The sequence below is a fragment of the Dryobates pubescens genome, chromosome 18, assembly GCF_014839835.1.
Source record: "Dryobates pubescens isolate bDryPub1 chromosome 18, bDryPub1.pri, whole genome shotgun sequence".
In the NCBI taxonomy this organism is placed as follows: Eukaryota; Metazoa; Chordata; class Aves; order Piciformes; family Picidae; genus Dryobates; species Dryobates pubescens.
The window spans coordinates 15,623,890-15,637,467 of NC_071629.1; the positions used below are offsets into that span (position 1 = coordinate 15,623,890).

Sequence of the window (13,578 nt, forward strand, 5' to 3'; positions counted from 1 at the left end):
ATGACCTCCAGAGGTCCCTTCCAACCCCCCTCATGCTGGGATTCTGTTCCAATTAGGTAATATTCCTTAGCAGACACTCACACCCTGGGGTAATGCGGGGAGAGCACACTCACAGCCTCAGGGCTCTTTTGCTGGGGGATGTTGGGCCAGCATCAAGAGTCAGGTTTGTCCCATGAAATTCTCTCCAGTTGTGCAGTGGGATGGAAGAAAAGGACAGGAGAAAACAAACCATGACACAGCAGGTTCCTGCAGGAACTCCCTGCAGCAGAGCTGGTAGGAAAATCCTGGCAAATGGCGGTTTAAGGCCATGGATACACAAATGGGTCTACTTCAGCCTCAGCACTCTGCTCAGGGAAGGGAAAAAAACTACTTAAACAAGTCAATCCATAGGAAAGCAAAGCCTGGCTTTGCCTTTCCCTGCTCCTTCACAGGTACATGAGGACAGGGCAGTCAGGAGCCTCTACTCAAAAAGGAATATTGGGACCTCAATTTGCTTGGGAGGGGAAAAAAAAGACCTCAGACCAGCTCCTCGTGCCTGTAACTACAATGCCAAGGAGCTGCTGATGCTTCCAACCAGAGCACCAGAGACACTTTCACACCCATCATGGGCAGGGGTTGGCAGGAAAAGCAGGTTGGGGTGAGCAGAGCCACCCCTAGCCCCACATTTTGCTCTGGAGATGGAACAAAACTTGGGCTATTCCCAGCTCAGGATTATTTTGTTTAATGTTACCACCTCAGCTGCAAAGAACAGGGGCAGCCTGGAGGGTGAAACAGAAATCACCTTGGGAAACAGGATTAAAATCAGAATACAGAGGTTGGAGAGAAGGAAAAAGCTTTCTAAGTCATGGAGAGGGAGGTCTGGGTTTAAGACAAGCATGTTTGAGGTCACAAAGGTGGGAGACACCTCAAGGACCTGAAACAGATGTTTCTAGGCGCTCACAGAACCTTCTCAGACACAGTCTGCCTCCATAGCTAGAGTCCCTCCCTCCCTACTCCAAGAGGGAAAAAGAAATCCCAAACCAGCAGCAACCTCCAGCTTTTTTGTCCCCTCCAGCTAGGAGGAAGAAGCCACGAAGCCTAATTTAGGCTGTGTCACACCCCCTACTCCCATGGACAGAACTCTCCTCCTAGGAGTTTCTGCCAAGAAAACAACCCTAAAACAATAATTCAAGAACCAAACCCAACCCACAAAACTTCCTTTTGAAGGAAGTAACAGCATCTGCAACTCCACAGCTACAGGCACAATGCAAATGCTGCTCGTTTCCAACACCTCCTGTGTGTACCCATGGCCTGGGAGGTGAGGAGCATGGGAATGGTTTCAACCAGGAATTACAACCCCGTGAAGAGAGACCACAACAAAGAAGGGCCCAGTATTTTGTACCATGAAGGGACACCACCAGCAGCACATCTCTCTGAGCGTGGGTATCCTTGAGCAAATTAAAAGCAGACCTGGGAAAGGTTACCAGCACACACACAAGAAGCTCCTGCTTTCCTTTGGGGAAAGGAGAAAACAAGTAATAAATACAGAGGTTACTGGAAAGATCCCCTTTCAGCTGACACCCCTCGTGCCCTCGCTCTCAAACAACTGGCACCCTTCCCCTCAGCCTCCCCAAACCCAGACTGAGATGGAAGACATTCAACATGAGTCTGAACCAAAACATTTCACCAAGGAAAGGAAGAAAACAGACCCCCAATTCCTTCCCAAAATTCCCCCAAGGCTTGCTCGCCCATCCTGCAGCAAAGCCCCAAACCTGCCACGCTGGCAGCGGGTCCATTCCCAGCTCTTGTTCTAGCAGCGACAGGAGCCTGTGGCAGGGGCTGCCAGGCACTCGGCCATGGAGGGCATGGGTTGGAGGGATGGGCTGGAAAACAAGACAGTGCCTGGGAAGTGAGCTACAGATCCCAGCAGCAGCTCCAAGCCCTGCCAGAGACCCATAGAGGCAAGGCCACGTACCACAGTGGTGGGAGAGGAGCTTGCCCTCACCAGCCCAGCTCTGACCCCACCTGCCTCACAAACTGCTCGCTGAAGGTTTCTTCTCTCCCCCCCCAGCCCTCTCCACACCCTCCCTGTAGCAGCTACTCAGTGTCAGGGATGTTGATGGTGGCAGGCAGCACGGGCAGCCCAGGGGTGGCTCTGCCCTTCAGGGGCTCTGCGCAGCGCTCCGGGCTCCAGAGGGCATCGGTGCTGCCGCTGGGGTGCTGAGGGACGCCCTGGGCGATGCCCACGGGTTTGCACTTGGGGCGTTTCTCCGGGGAGCAGGCGAAAGGGAAGCTGAGGGGCAGCTCGGGCTCCATCTCTCCCGAGGGTAGCAAGTGGGGCAGCTTTGTGGTGGTGGCGGCTTCTCCGTGGTACCTGTAGGAGCCAGCTGCCTCCCGGGACCTCCTGGCCTCACCCTGCAGAGGTAAGTTGGAGGGTCTGAGAGGGTGTCTGTTCAGCTCTGCCTCCTGGGGCTGCATGTCCAGGGTTTCTCCAGGGATGCTCCGGGAAAGAGAGAGGAAAGGAGGGGACACGGTGCCAGGCTGCTCTGCTGGCTCCCAGGCGCTCTCCATGGCCACAGCTGGAGCGAAGTCCCAGTGCTTCACCCCCCCAGCGGCCATCTCAGTGTCACGCTGGAGGTGCTGCAAGCCTGGCCAGCTCAACCCACCATCAGGAGCCACCAACTCACCGTCCTCCTTACTCCTGCTCCTCCTCGCTCCGCCCGAGTCCTTTTTGCCGCCCTCCCGCCTGGCCCAGAGGCGGCAGGGCTGAGGGCCACCCTTGGCACCCTGCGTGTCACCGAGCTCGAACTCCAGGCTCTCGGTGTCAAGCGAGCGGCTCCTGCGGTCGACGGAGAGCGGTGCTGGCATGGAGGGGCTCAGGCTGTGGAGGCGCAGGTGGCGGGGCAGGCTGGTGACACCCCAGTTGCAGCTCTGGAAGGAGCCCGGGGAGTACCCCGGGGACATTCTCTCGTCGCATTCAGCCAATGACTCTTTCCGTCCGTAGCCGTCGTCGAACTCCTCAGCGATGTCCTCGCCGGCGTTCATCTCGGGGTGCTCCTCGCACTCCCCCTCTCCTTCCTGCTCCACGTCCACCACATCAAAGGTGACCATAGTGGGGAGGGCAGGGAGGTTCTGGGTGAAGGAAGAGCCAGAGGCAGAGCTCCCCAGGCTTTCAGAAAGGCTGGAGAAGAGGGTCCCGCTGCTGGCAAACTCCACCAGCGCTTGGGAGAAGTTCACAGCGTGCTCGGGCTCACATTCGTTGTCCGCCTGCGGCTGGCTGCTGGCGGTTTCCACTCCACCATGCTCATGCTCTGGGAGTCTGTAGCCAGGGAACATCCCTGCTTTGGCTGGGGCCATGCCGAACAAGCCACAGTCCGGGTCCGAATCGAACCCCGAGCTGCTCTTTGTGAGTTGATTAAGGCAACTTCCTGGGGCCTTTGGGCTGCTGTAGGAGCTCTCTGGGCACAGGGGCCCTGCAAAATCCCTCCACTCCGCATTTTCAGCTCTAGCCACTGAAACCCCACCGTTCACACCCCTGCTCGGGGCATGGGAGGCCACCTGCTCACCACCAAGGCCACTCTGACTCTTGCCGAGCGAGCCGGCCGCTCTGCTTTTACATTCCACACACTGCTTTTCCCGGGGACACTTCTCCTTGTTGGGGACATCGAAGCGTTTCAAGATGGGCTCCCTCCGCAGCTCCCAGAAGAGCAGCTCCTTCTGGATGGCCGCCAGCCGCTCTTCTTCTGTTTCCATCACACCTCTCTTCTGATCCATCATCTGGATCAGGCTCTTCTCAGCGGGGAGGCAGAAGTCCAAGAAGTAGCTGAAGATGCCCGGGCGCGAGATCTTGCTGTCGAACAGGGACTCCTCGCCATGGGAGGGACTCATCAGCGCGTCAAACTCGTAAAGTGCATCGCCACTGTAGCTGTCCCTGGGCAAGCGCTCCTTCTTGATCTCACCCAGCCCATCCCCGCCTTCATCCTCTGGCCCTGGCGTGGTGGAGTCATAATAACCCTCGTCACTGTTAGGGGCAGACTCCTGCTGGTCACTCTGTGGTGTCAGAAGGTCAACACCGTCCATGGCCTCCCCCAGGTAGGGATGGGCTTCCGCCTCGTGCGAGGCGTGCGTCTCCAAACTGCTACTGGACACCTGGGCTCCGTATCTCCTGTCCCCTGCCACGCCGCTGTCCCATATCTGGTGGAGATACTCCTCTGCCTCCTCGGGTATGGCCATCTCCTCCCCACCGCCCTGGTAGGTGACCAGGCAGGAGCTACGCTTGGCAGCATCTCTGCTGCGCTCCACGGGCATGGTGCTCTCGGTGATGTCAGGCTCGGCGATGTCATCTCCGCACCCCGTCAGGGAATCAAAGCTCTTCAGGGATGTGGCATCTCCCAAGATGAGGCTTAGAAGATCCCCAGAGTGTAGGCAGGGAGGGTCATTGTCCATGAAGTCTGGATGGAAATCCAGCAGCATATCACCATGGTCAAACTCCGTGCAGACAACACCATCAGACTCTAATTTTGCATCCAGAGTGTCCCTCTTCCCTGCCATCACCACCACATCACCACCACAGCCCTCAGAGCTGCCTTCATCAGCCACGAGGCAACCAGGCTCAGCAGCCTCCCCACAGTTGGCCACTGTCCCTACTGAGTGGTCATCCTCAGAGCTCCCCGGGCAGACTGTGGCAAGAGGGACAGGTCCTAGCCCTCTTTCCTCTGCAGTCTCCTGGCTCTCCACTCCCACTCCAGGAGCTTTGGTGGCCTCCTCCGAGTCTCCAGTCCACTCAGGGAGCTCTGTTTTCTCACACTCAGCAACTTTGCTCTTCCGGTGACGCCGGATGCTGTTAAAAAACCCTTTCAGGCCTTTCTTGGGTCTGGGAAAGGAGGACTTCTCACCATTGGGCTTTTTCTCACAGCCCTCAATGCTCCCTGGTGGAGAGCTGTCCCCCTGGCCCAAATCACACCTGGTGCTGGTGTCTACAGCTGAGTGAGCACTTTGGGAGCTTGGCAACAGGCAAGGCCGCGAGTCCCTGCTGCCCTCCGAGGGGCTTTCCAGCTGCACCCCATCGTATGTAGCACCGCTGAGCCCATCGTGGGTCTTGCATTTGATGAGGCCCTTCTTAGAGGCTGCTTTCCCCTGGCCTTTGCTCCTGCCTCCAAAGAAGCTGGGCAGAGTACAGATGCTCCTCTTCCCTCCAAACAGCTTGAAAGCCGTTTTCTTCAGCTTGCCAGGGGGTGGCTGAGGCTGCTGTGGCTCTGCAGCTACCACAGAGGCACTGCCCAGCTCAGGCCGCTGCTCCCCAGCCTCCTCCTGCCGCTGGTCACATCCCTCTGGCTGCCCACAGGCCACTGACTGTGGCCTGGCCTGGGCAGGCTCCTCTGGGCAGCCTGTTTCCATGGCAGCTGCTCAGTTTGGGTGCATCTAACTGGAAACAGTGACTTTGGTGGCAGAGTCCTGGTCTGGCCGTGGAGATCGGAGCATCCCAGCAGATCTAAAGCCAAGATAAAGGGGAGAGAAGTGAGGAAGCTGAGAGGGGATCTTATTCATGCTTACAAATACCTAAGGGGTGGGTGTCAGGAAGATAGAGCCAGACTCCTCTCAGTGTTCCCCAGTGACAGAACAAGAGGTAAGGGGCAAAAACTTGAACATAGGAAATTCCATCTAAACCTGAGAAGGAACTTCTTTACTGCGAGGGTGGCAGAACACTGGAGCAGGCTGCCCACAGAGGTGGGGGGGTCTCTGTCTCTGGAGACTTCCAAGGCCCACCTAGACATGTTCCTGTGTGACCTGCCCTAGGTGATTCTGCTCTGCCAGGGGTATTGGACTCTATCTCTAGAGGTCCCTTCCAACCCCTACCATTCTGTGAGATGCAATGGAGAGTGCAAAGCCAGAGGCATAGATGTAAGAACCAAGAACTTCTTCAACAGATGGACCCAGAGCTGCAAAAGCTGAAGACACCCTCTCAGCAGCATTTACACCTTAAAGTCAAGCATAGAAACATCACATTTACCAGTTTTCAAGTGCAGGAAAACTACCTGTCTCCATATGGCAGCATCCCCACTGCAGAGGGACAAGCAGGTCTAAACCTGAAGCCACCTTGTTCCAAACCTTTTGGCTTCCCAGTCATTTTGCCACTGGGGTCACTGGTTACCAGTCACATATGAGAGGGGAAACACCAGTTGCTCTGGCACAGAGAGGGACTAACACCTGCTAAACCCCTCTCCCAGCTCCAGAATGATAAAATGACAAGGGTTGGAAGGCACCCCTGGAGATCACTGAGTCCCAACCCCCCTGCCAAAGCAGGGTCACCTAGGGCAGGTCACACAGCAATACATCCAGGGAGCATTTTGCTGAAGTCAAACCAGGACACAGCCCTCACCCTAACCCCATACCCAGGAAGAGAGCTGCTCACTGCATGTATTTATTCTTTTTAGGAGATTTCAGTTGTTTTCCACCATCATCTGTCCAGCCAGGAGGAAGTGCATTAAAAACATCCACCATAAAGCACCCTGAGCAGATTATCTCAGCGGCACTGAGGTAGGTTTTTAAATCTGATCCTGGATTAATATTGGAGGAAAGCTAAAATAATAACAGTGCTTCGTTTGCAAAGGTGAGGTTGGAGAAGGTAAATGCAATAAAAACTTGAACACACTGCTGAGCTGGAACGCCTGGGGCGTAGCTCTTACTGGTGTGAAGCTTTGCGTAGTGCTCAGCCTGAGATGTGGAATTAAAAATGCACCCAAATGATGGCCTCTGGCTCCTGCCACCCCGCAGCAGGCCTGTAAAGGAGGATTTCATTTTTTCCCTTCAGTCTGGGGAACAGTGCAGCTTTGCCTCTCAAATTACTGATAACCCCCAGCACCAGCCTGCCCCACTCAAACCCAGGCTGGGGCACAGCTGATGAGCAAACCATGCCTTCCATCAACAAAATGGGCTTCTCCAGTCTGCCCAACAGCAGACCTAGGGTCCAAAGCCGCTCTGGAGTACCACTGCGCTATCTCTGTTTGGTTAGAGCTGGTGAGAAAGGCCTTCCACCAGCTCAGGAACAACACTGAAGTGCTGGAGGGGGTCCAGAGGAGGGCAATGAAGCTGGTGAAGGCTCTAGAGAACAGGTCTGGTGAGGAACAGCTGAGGGACCTGGGGTTGTTCAGCCTGGGGAAGAGGCTCAGAGACCTTCTGGCTCTCTACAACTCGCTGAAAGGAGGTTGGAGCCAGATGAGGTTGGTCTCTTCTCCCAAGGAACATGTGACAGGAGAAAAGGAAACGGCCTCCAGTTGCCCCAGGTAAGGTATAGGTCAGACCTGAGGAGCAATTTCTGCCCCAAAAGGAATGTCAAGGCCTGGCTCAGGCTGCCCAGGGCAGTGGTAGAGTCCCCATCCCTGGAGGGGTCTCAAAGCTCTGGAGATGGGGTGCTGAGGGCTATGGTTCAGAGTTGACCTGGCAGTGGTGCGTTAAGGGTTGGACTCTGTGATCCTGGAGCTCTTTTCCAACCCAAACCGATTCTGTTCTGCTCTCTGCTCTGACCGAAAATCACACACGTGCCTCTGCACAGACAAAAAGCAGGGGGGGATGAATCGAGACAGAAACGTGATTTCCAAAACCCTATTGAGGATATTTGTGCCCAGCACCACGTCACCACCAGCCACCGCTGCGGTCACACAGGTATCGAGAGGAGAAGGGAGGCACGGGAGGCGAGCAGCACCACCGCGAACCGCTGAAGCGGGAGGACCCCCCAGAGCCCCCACCACGAGCAGACGAGGCGCGTCCCAGCCGCGCTCGGGGGCCGAGGGCAGGTTTGGCTGTAGCGGTGAAGGGCGGCTCCGCTCCGGGCCTCACGGAGGGGCCGGGCAGGGCAAGTCCAGGTGGCCCCGAGTTGCTGGTGGCCCCGTGAAGAGCCTCCACCGCCCCGAGCCCCAGAGGAGGGACTGCAGCGCGGATCGCAGCCTGAGCTCTGCCGCGCTGCCCGAACTTTGGGGGGTGGGCAGCACCCAAAGGAACACGACCCCCTTGACAAAAGGAGCCGGGGGAGTACAGGCCCCCCCAGCCCCCCCCGCCAGCCCCGGACGGTGGCATAGGCGGGAGCCTGCGGGGGCCAGGCCCTCTCTCCGGCCGCGGCAAACCCACTCACGTTGCCCTTCCCGCCTCGATCCCCGCTCCCCGGCACTTACCGGCAGCGGCAGCCCCGCGGCGTGTGCGCGGAACCCGGGGGGTCGGGAGGGGGAGCACTGCGGCCGGGCCCGCCCGGGCCAGCCCAGGCCGGCGGCGAGTGGCGGGGTCCGCCCGGCGCGGCCGGCAGGGGCGGGGCGCCGTCACCGCGGGGCGGGTCCGGGGCGGGTCCGGAGATACGGCGGGGGCGGGCCTAAGGAGGATCTGCGGGGGGGCGTGACCACCGATTGGTGTCTGCGGGGAGGGGGCGTGGCTCGTGGCGAGGGCGTGGCCTCGCGGTGGAGGCGTGGCCTTGTCGCTGGCGCGCGGACACCGCAGCGTTGTGACGTCAGGCCAGCCGAGGGTGTGACGTCAGGCGGGGATGACGTCAGGCAGGGTGAGCGAAGGACACGGTGTGTGTGATGCAGGTCCCTGCCAGGGACGCTGAGAGCAGGGAGGGGAGTTTGTGACGGCAGGGAGGGGAGTTTGTGACGTGCGTCCCACGAGGACAGGTGTGTGGGATATGCCACGAGAGGCAGGGGGTGGTGCTGGCAGAGTGCCAGAGCACCCACAGTAGGTAACAGCCCACTGCACTCCCCCCCAGTGCAGCATCAGCTACCCCCTCCCCCATCAGCTCACACCAGAACACACACCCCCACATCACAATTTCATCCCCACCATCTCACCCCACCTACATCACCTCCACCCCTGCCACTGCACTCTGACACCCACCCTCTCCCACCCACTCCCCCTCACCCCCCTAGTGCAGCCCCACCCCGTGCCTTTCCTTCCTTGCTCACCTACACATTGCAGCCCAGCTCACAACCACCCATTAGCCACCCTGATGTGAGCAGCCATCAGCCAAGATCAGCTTCATCACCCCAAACTGGGAATCCCCAGGCTATGGGGGGTTATTCTGAGGAGACACCAGCACAAACCAGAACCTGAGTCACCCTCAGGTCCTTTGCTTTTCACCTGATACTGCTCTGGTGCACTAGATCCAGTTGGCAGCTGTCAGCACTTTTATAAAGCCCCAAGAAACAAATCTTCTCAGCGTGGTGGAGCAGTTCAGAATGATATCATCAAGCATCCAACACTGGGTTAGGGCCCTAACACGTCTTCACCAACACTTCACAGCAGCAGATGGCTACAGCATTGCTGCCACTGGAGGTCAAGGTCATCCATCCTTCTGCTGCCCTGCTTCATGTCTTCCAGCAGGAGGTGGGTTAAAAAGAGGCTGCTTCAGATGGGCTGGAGAAAAGCAAGAGCCTCCACCAGCCTCGTTTCCCACCACACCATCATTCTCCATGGAGCATTTCCCAATGGCTTTTCCAGGCAAATCCAAAGCCCTGATGATCCCCTCAGGAGATGCCCCACAGCCTGATTAGTAGATGCTGATTAACAGACTCCACAGCCTTCGAAACAAGCCCATAAATAACGCAAAAATGGTTTGAGAGGATCAGTCCTTGGAGCTCCCCAAGGCCACATCCCTCTACCCCAACACCACTTGTGTTCAAGATGCAGTTAGGGTAGGTGGACCATGGGGATGTAGAATCATAGAATGGTCCAGGCCAGAAGAGACCTCCAAGGGTCACCCAGTCCAGCCTCCCTGCAGTCAGCAGGGACATCCTCAACCAGACCAGGCTGCCCAGAGCCTTGTCGAGCCTTACCTTGAATATCTTCAGGGAAGGGGTCTCAACCACCTCCCTGGGCAACATGTACTGCTGCATCCCTGATGAGGCCCACAGCATCTCTGGCAAACGTGTGCTGAGGAGCAGAGTAGCTCATCCATCAGGTCCTGGCTGTAGGAAGAACCATCTAGGCTCCTCCAGTCACCAGAGCTGGAGAGCCAGAGAAGACCTGCTCCAGGCTCAGCCTGGAATTGCCCAGCTGCATCCTCTCCTAGCAACACTGGCTGGGCTCGTCCCATTAGAGGCCATTTCACCAAAGGGGTCACAAGAGATCAGGAATACCAACATTTTTAATTAAAACCCCCAAACCAGCCCCATCACAGAAGACCCTTCAGCCATAACCACTTTGGAGAACAAGGTGACAGAGCTGGGGTGGGGAGATGAGTGTCTGGGGACTCCGGATGCTTATCAGGGAATGGTTTGGGTTGGAAGAACCTTTGAAAGGTCATCTACTCCAACCCCCTGCAGTCAGCAGGAACATCTACAACTAGAGCAGGCTACTCAGAGCCCCAAAAAATGTTACCTGAATGATTCCAGGGATAAGCCATCTACCACCTCTTGGTGTTGTTCCTTTCCAGTCTCATGTGAAAGCTCTGTGGTGATGGAGACTGAAAACCCAGGTCCCACTTCTCTGGGTAACCTGGACCAGGGTCTCGCCATCCTCAGTATCAAACATTTCTCCCTTCTCTCCACTCTCAATCTCCCTCTTTGAGTTCAAACCATCAGCCCTTGTCCTGCCACAACAGACCCTGCTCAAAAGTCTGTCTCCAGCTTTCTGACTGCCCTTTTGAAGTCCTGAAAGGCCACCAGAAGCCCTCCCCAGAAACATATCCTAGCCCCTGCCTGGGCTCAGTGACACAGCAGTGATGGGCCAGGCATGCATGGCCAGGTCCAGCTCTATTCTACCCTCCTGAGCAGAGGAGGAGCTGGAAGGGTGGGACAAAAGGGTTTGGGGCAGCTGAGGCCATGCAGGCATGAAGCTGGTCATGGCCCCCTCCTTCCTGCTCTTCCCCAGAAGGGAATGAAGTGAAACCTGCCTTTTCTTCTCTGCCCTCCCAACTTCTCCCAGTCCCTTCTCCAACCACTATCAAATAAAGGTGTGGTGAAATCCTTCATTAAAGAGGCTCTAAAGCCAAACTCAACTATATCAGACCCTGCTCCACCGTCACCCTGGTGTGGAGCTGGGGCTGAGGTCTCTGTTTTGTCCCACCCTTCCCTTCCCATCCTTTCACAGGGGCACCTCATTCTGGAGACACCTGGTAAGCAAACACTTACTTTGGGACCACAGATCCATGGTGGTTTCACACCCTACAGGTGTCAGAGCAGCTTTTAATGTGGGTGCTCAACACTGGTATGGGGCAGGTGTCTCTAGTGGTGGGCTCTGCATCGGGGCTGGTGTTGGAGATAGTTCACCAGGACCGCTGGGATCTCCAGCTTGCCAAGGATGGGTGGGTAGCCAGCCTGCTTCAGGAGACGTCTCATCACCAGCCTGGACTGAGACAGCAAGGACTTGGGGTGAGCTGAGTAAGAGAGGAAGGAGAAATCACAGAATCAACCAGGTTGGAAGATCAAGATCATCAAGTCCAACCCTAACTAATCAACTAAACCACGGCACAAAGTGCCTCACTGAGTCTTTTCTTAAGCACCTCCAGGGACATCGACCCCACCACCTCCCCAGGCAGCCCATTCCAATGGGCAATCTCTTTCTGGGAAGAACTTCTAAGATCAAGCCTAAACTTCCACCTGCACAGCTTGAGACTGTGTCCTCTTGTTCTAGTGCTGGTTGCCTGGGAGAAGAGACCAACCCCCCACCTGGCTACAACTTCCCTTCAGGCAGCTGTAGACAGCAATAAGGTCTCCCCTGAGCCTCCTCTTCTCCAGGCTAAACAACCCCAAACGAGGAGGTCACCTTCCTGGCAGTGCTGTGCCGACAGTTGGACCCCCAAGCCCATTACCTCTTGCCTGCAGCAGCAGCTCCAAGCCCTCGCTGTGGGCGGTCGCCTCATCTGCCCTGAGGTTGGGCAAGTACACGTTGGCTCCAAAGTCAATGAGCAGCTGGACAAAGTCACTCCTGCAGCCATGCCTCAGGCAGGTCTCCAGCAGAGTCTTGGGCTCTTTGATCTGGGCGATGACCCTCTTGTCGGTGCAGTTGTAGTTGGGGTCGGCGCCGTACAGCAGCAGCAGCCGAAAGCACTCCAGGTGCCCGTAGGCGGCCGCCAGGTAGAGGGGCCCAGAGCAAGCCACCGAGTTGGCAGCCCAAGGGGGCAGCCTCGCATGAACGTTGGCTTCTGCGCCGTGATCCAGGAGCTGCCGCAGGATGTCCGCGTTGCCATCCCTCGCGGCGATCAGCAGCGGGGAGCAGTTGTTGTAGATGCTGCCGGCGGGGCTGGCGCCTGCCTCCAGGAGAATCTTCACGCACTCCTGGTGGCCGTTGCTGACTGCCATGAAAAGTGGTGTTTGAGCCTTCACGTCCAGGCTGTCCACCTCTGCTCCGTGGGCCAGGAGGACCTTGATGCTCCTGACGCAGCCCCAGGTGGCGGCCAGGCGCAGCGGGGTGCTGGGCACACCCCAGCCGCTCCTGCGGTTGATGAACCTTTTGTACCTGTCTTGGGACAGGAGCTCCTCGAGGGCTTGGTAATTGTCCTCAGACACTGCTTGGGTCAGCTCCTCGCTTTCTCCGTTGTCATCTTCATCTTCTCTGGGCTGGAGCATGCAGAACATTTTGTTGATATCTATTAGGCTCATTTTCTCTTGCTCTGTCTTCCATGTACTGCTTTCATCATAAAAGGTGGAGAGATCTATGGGACACCAAAACCAGCACCACCACTGGGTTAGAACCAGCTCCCTGACTCCAACATCATCTTCTTTCTTTTTTATACACAATTTAAGGAACAGTCTCAAAACCCCAAGAAAAATTAACATTGGCTGCTGCTGCTGCTGGTATTCTAACTGCCCTGCCACCACGGGTCAGGAGATAACTCTGGTGCAGGGCTAAAGCAGAAATGGAGGTGGTTGTGTAGCACACACGTGGGTCACCTCTGATGAAAACAGTGTGACCAAGAACGTGCTGAGGTAATGGAGTCTGGTGCTGAGGTTCAAATGCTGCATAGGAGAGCCCCTGAGGTGGTAAAGAGGGTGGAACTACTCATGGTGTGCTCAGACCTTGAGCTCAAGAAGGCTCCTGGGTGGCCACAGGCTCCTGCAAGGACTCTGCAATCCCACTGCTGCATAAAGCCACCCACTTCCCCAAACCCCTCAGGAATCACCCCATCCTTCTGTTCTCTGGAGGAGCTGCTGGGTAAAGGTCATGTTAGGAAAGAGCCAGCATCAGCTCTACTTCCTACCAGCTAAGGCCTCTGCTGGAAGCAACACCAGCACTTCCAAGTATTTTTGGGATCCATGGAAAACTGGGAGGAGCTTTCTGCAGGAGGTGGCAACATGGCAGGAGTTCTACACCCTGCCACCTTTTCAACTGATTGAAACATTCAAGGCAAGGTTGGACAACAGGGCTCTGAGCAACCTGCCCCTAGTTGCAGATGTCCCTGGTGACTGCAAGGGGACTGGACTGGGTGCTTTAAGGTCTCATCCAACCCAGCCACTCCATGACCCTGTGATTTGAAAACAGGAGATGAATGAAGGTGGTGGTTTGGTTACAGACCCTCAGTACCACCCTTCCCAAAATAACACTGGTGTTTTGAAGTCACCAAACCCTCCCCTCTCTCCTGCTTGAGGAGCAGACAGGAAGCACAAGCTGGTGGAAGGT

General features: G+C 56.6%; 2 protein-coding genes across 2 annotated transcripts; both read right to left on the minus strand.

Annotated features, from left to right (window-relative positions):
- Positions 1 to 586: 586 nt before the first annotated feature.
- Positions 587 to 8,256, minus strand: AMER1 (APC membrane recruitment protein 1). The gene is made up of 2 exons (XM_054169664.1): positions 8,148 to 8,256; positions 587 to 5,470 (listed from the first exon to the last, which is right to left on the minus strand). Exon 2 carries the CDS (start codon positions 5,374 to 5,376, stop codon positions 2,077 to 2,079), a length of 3,300 nt encoding a protein of 1,099 aa, XP_054025639.1. The 5' UTR covers positions 5,377 to 5,470; positions 8,148 to 8,256; the 3' UTR covers positions 587 to 2,076.
- Positions 8,257 to 10,592: 2,336 nt separating this feature from the next.
- On the minus strand, positions 10,593 to 12,615 carry ASB12 (ankyrin repeat and SOCS box containing 12). Its single transcript, XM_009900394.2, has 2 exons — positions 11,771 to 12,615; positions 10,593 to 11,335 (listed from the first exon to the last, which is right to left on the minus strand). Exons 1-2 carry the CDS (start codon positions 12,558 to 12,560, stop codon positions 11,184 to 11,186), a joined length of 942 nt encoding a protein of 313 aa, XP_009898696.2. The 5' UTR covers positions 12,561 to 12,615; the 3' UTR covers positions 10,593 to 11,183.
- Positions 12,616 to 13,578: the final 963 nt, after the last annotated feature.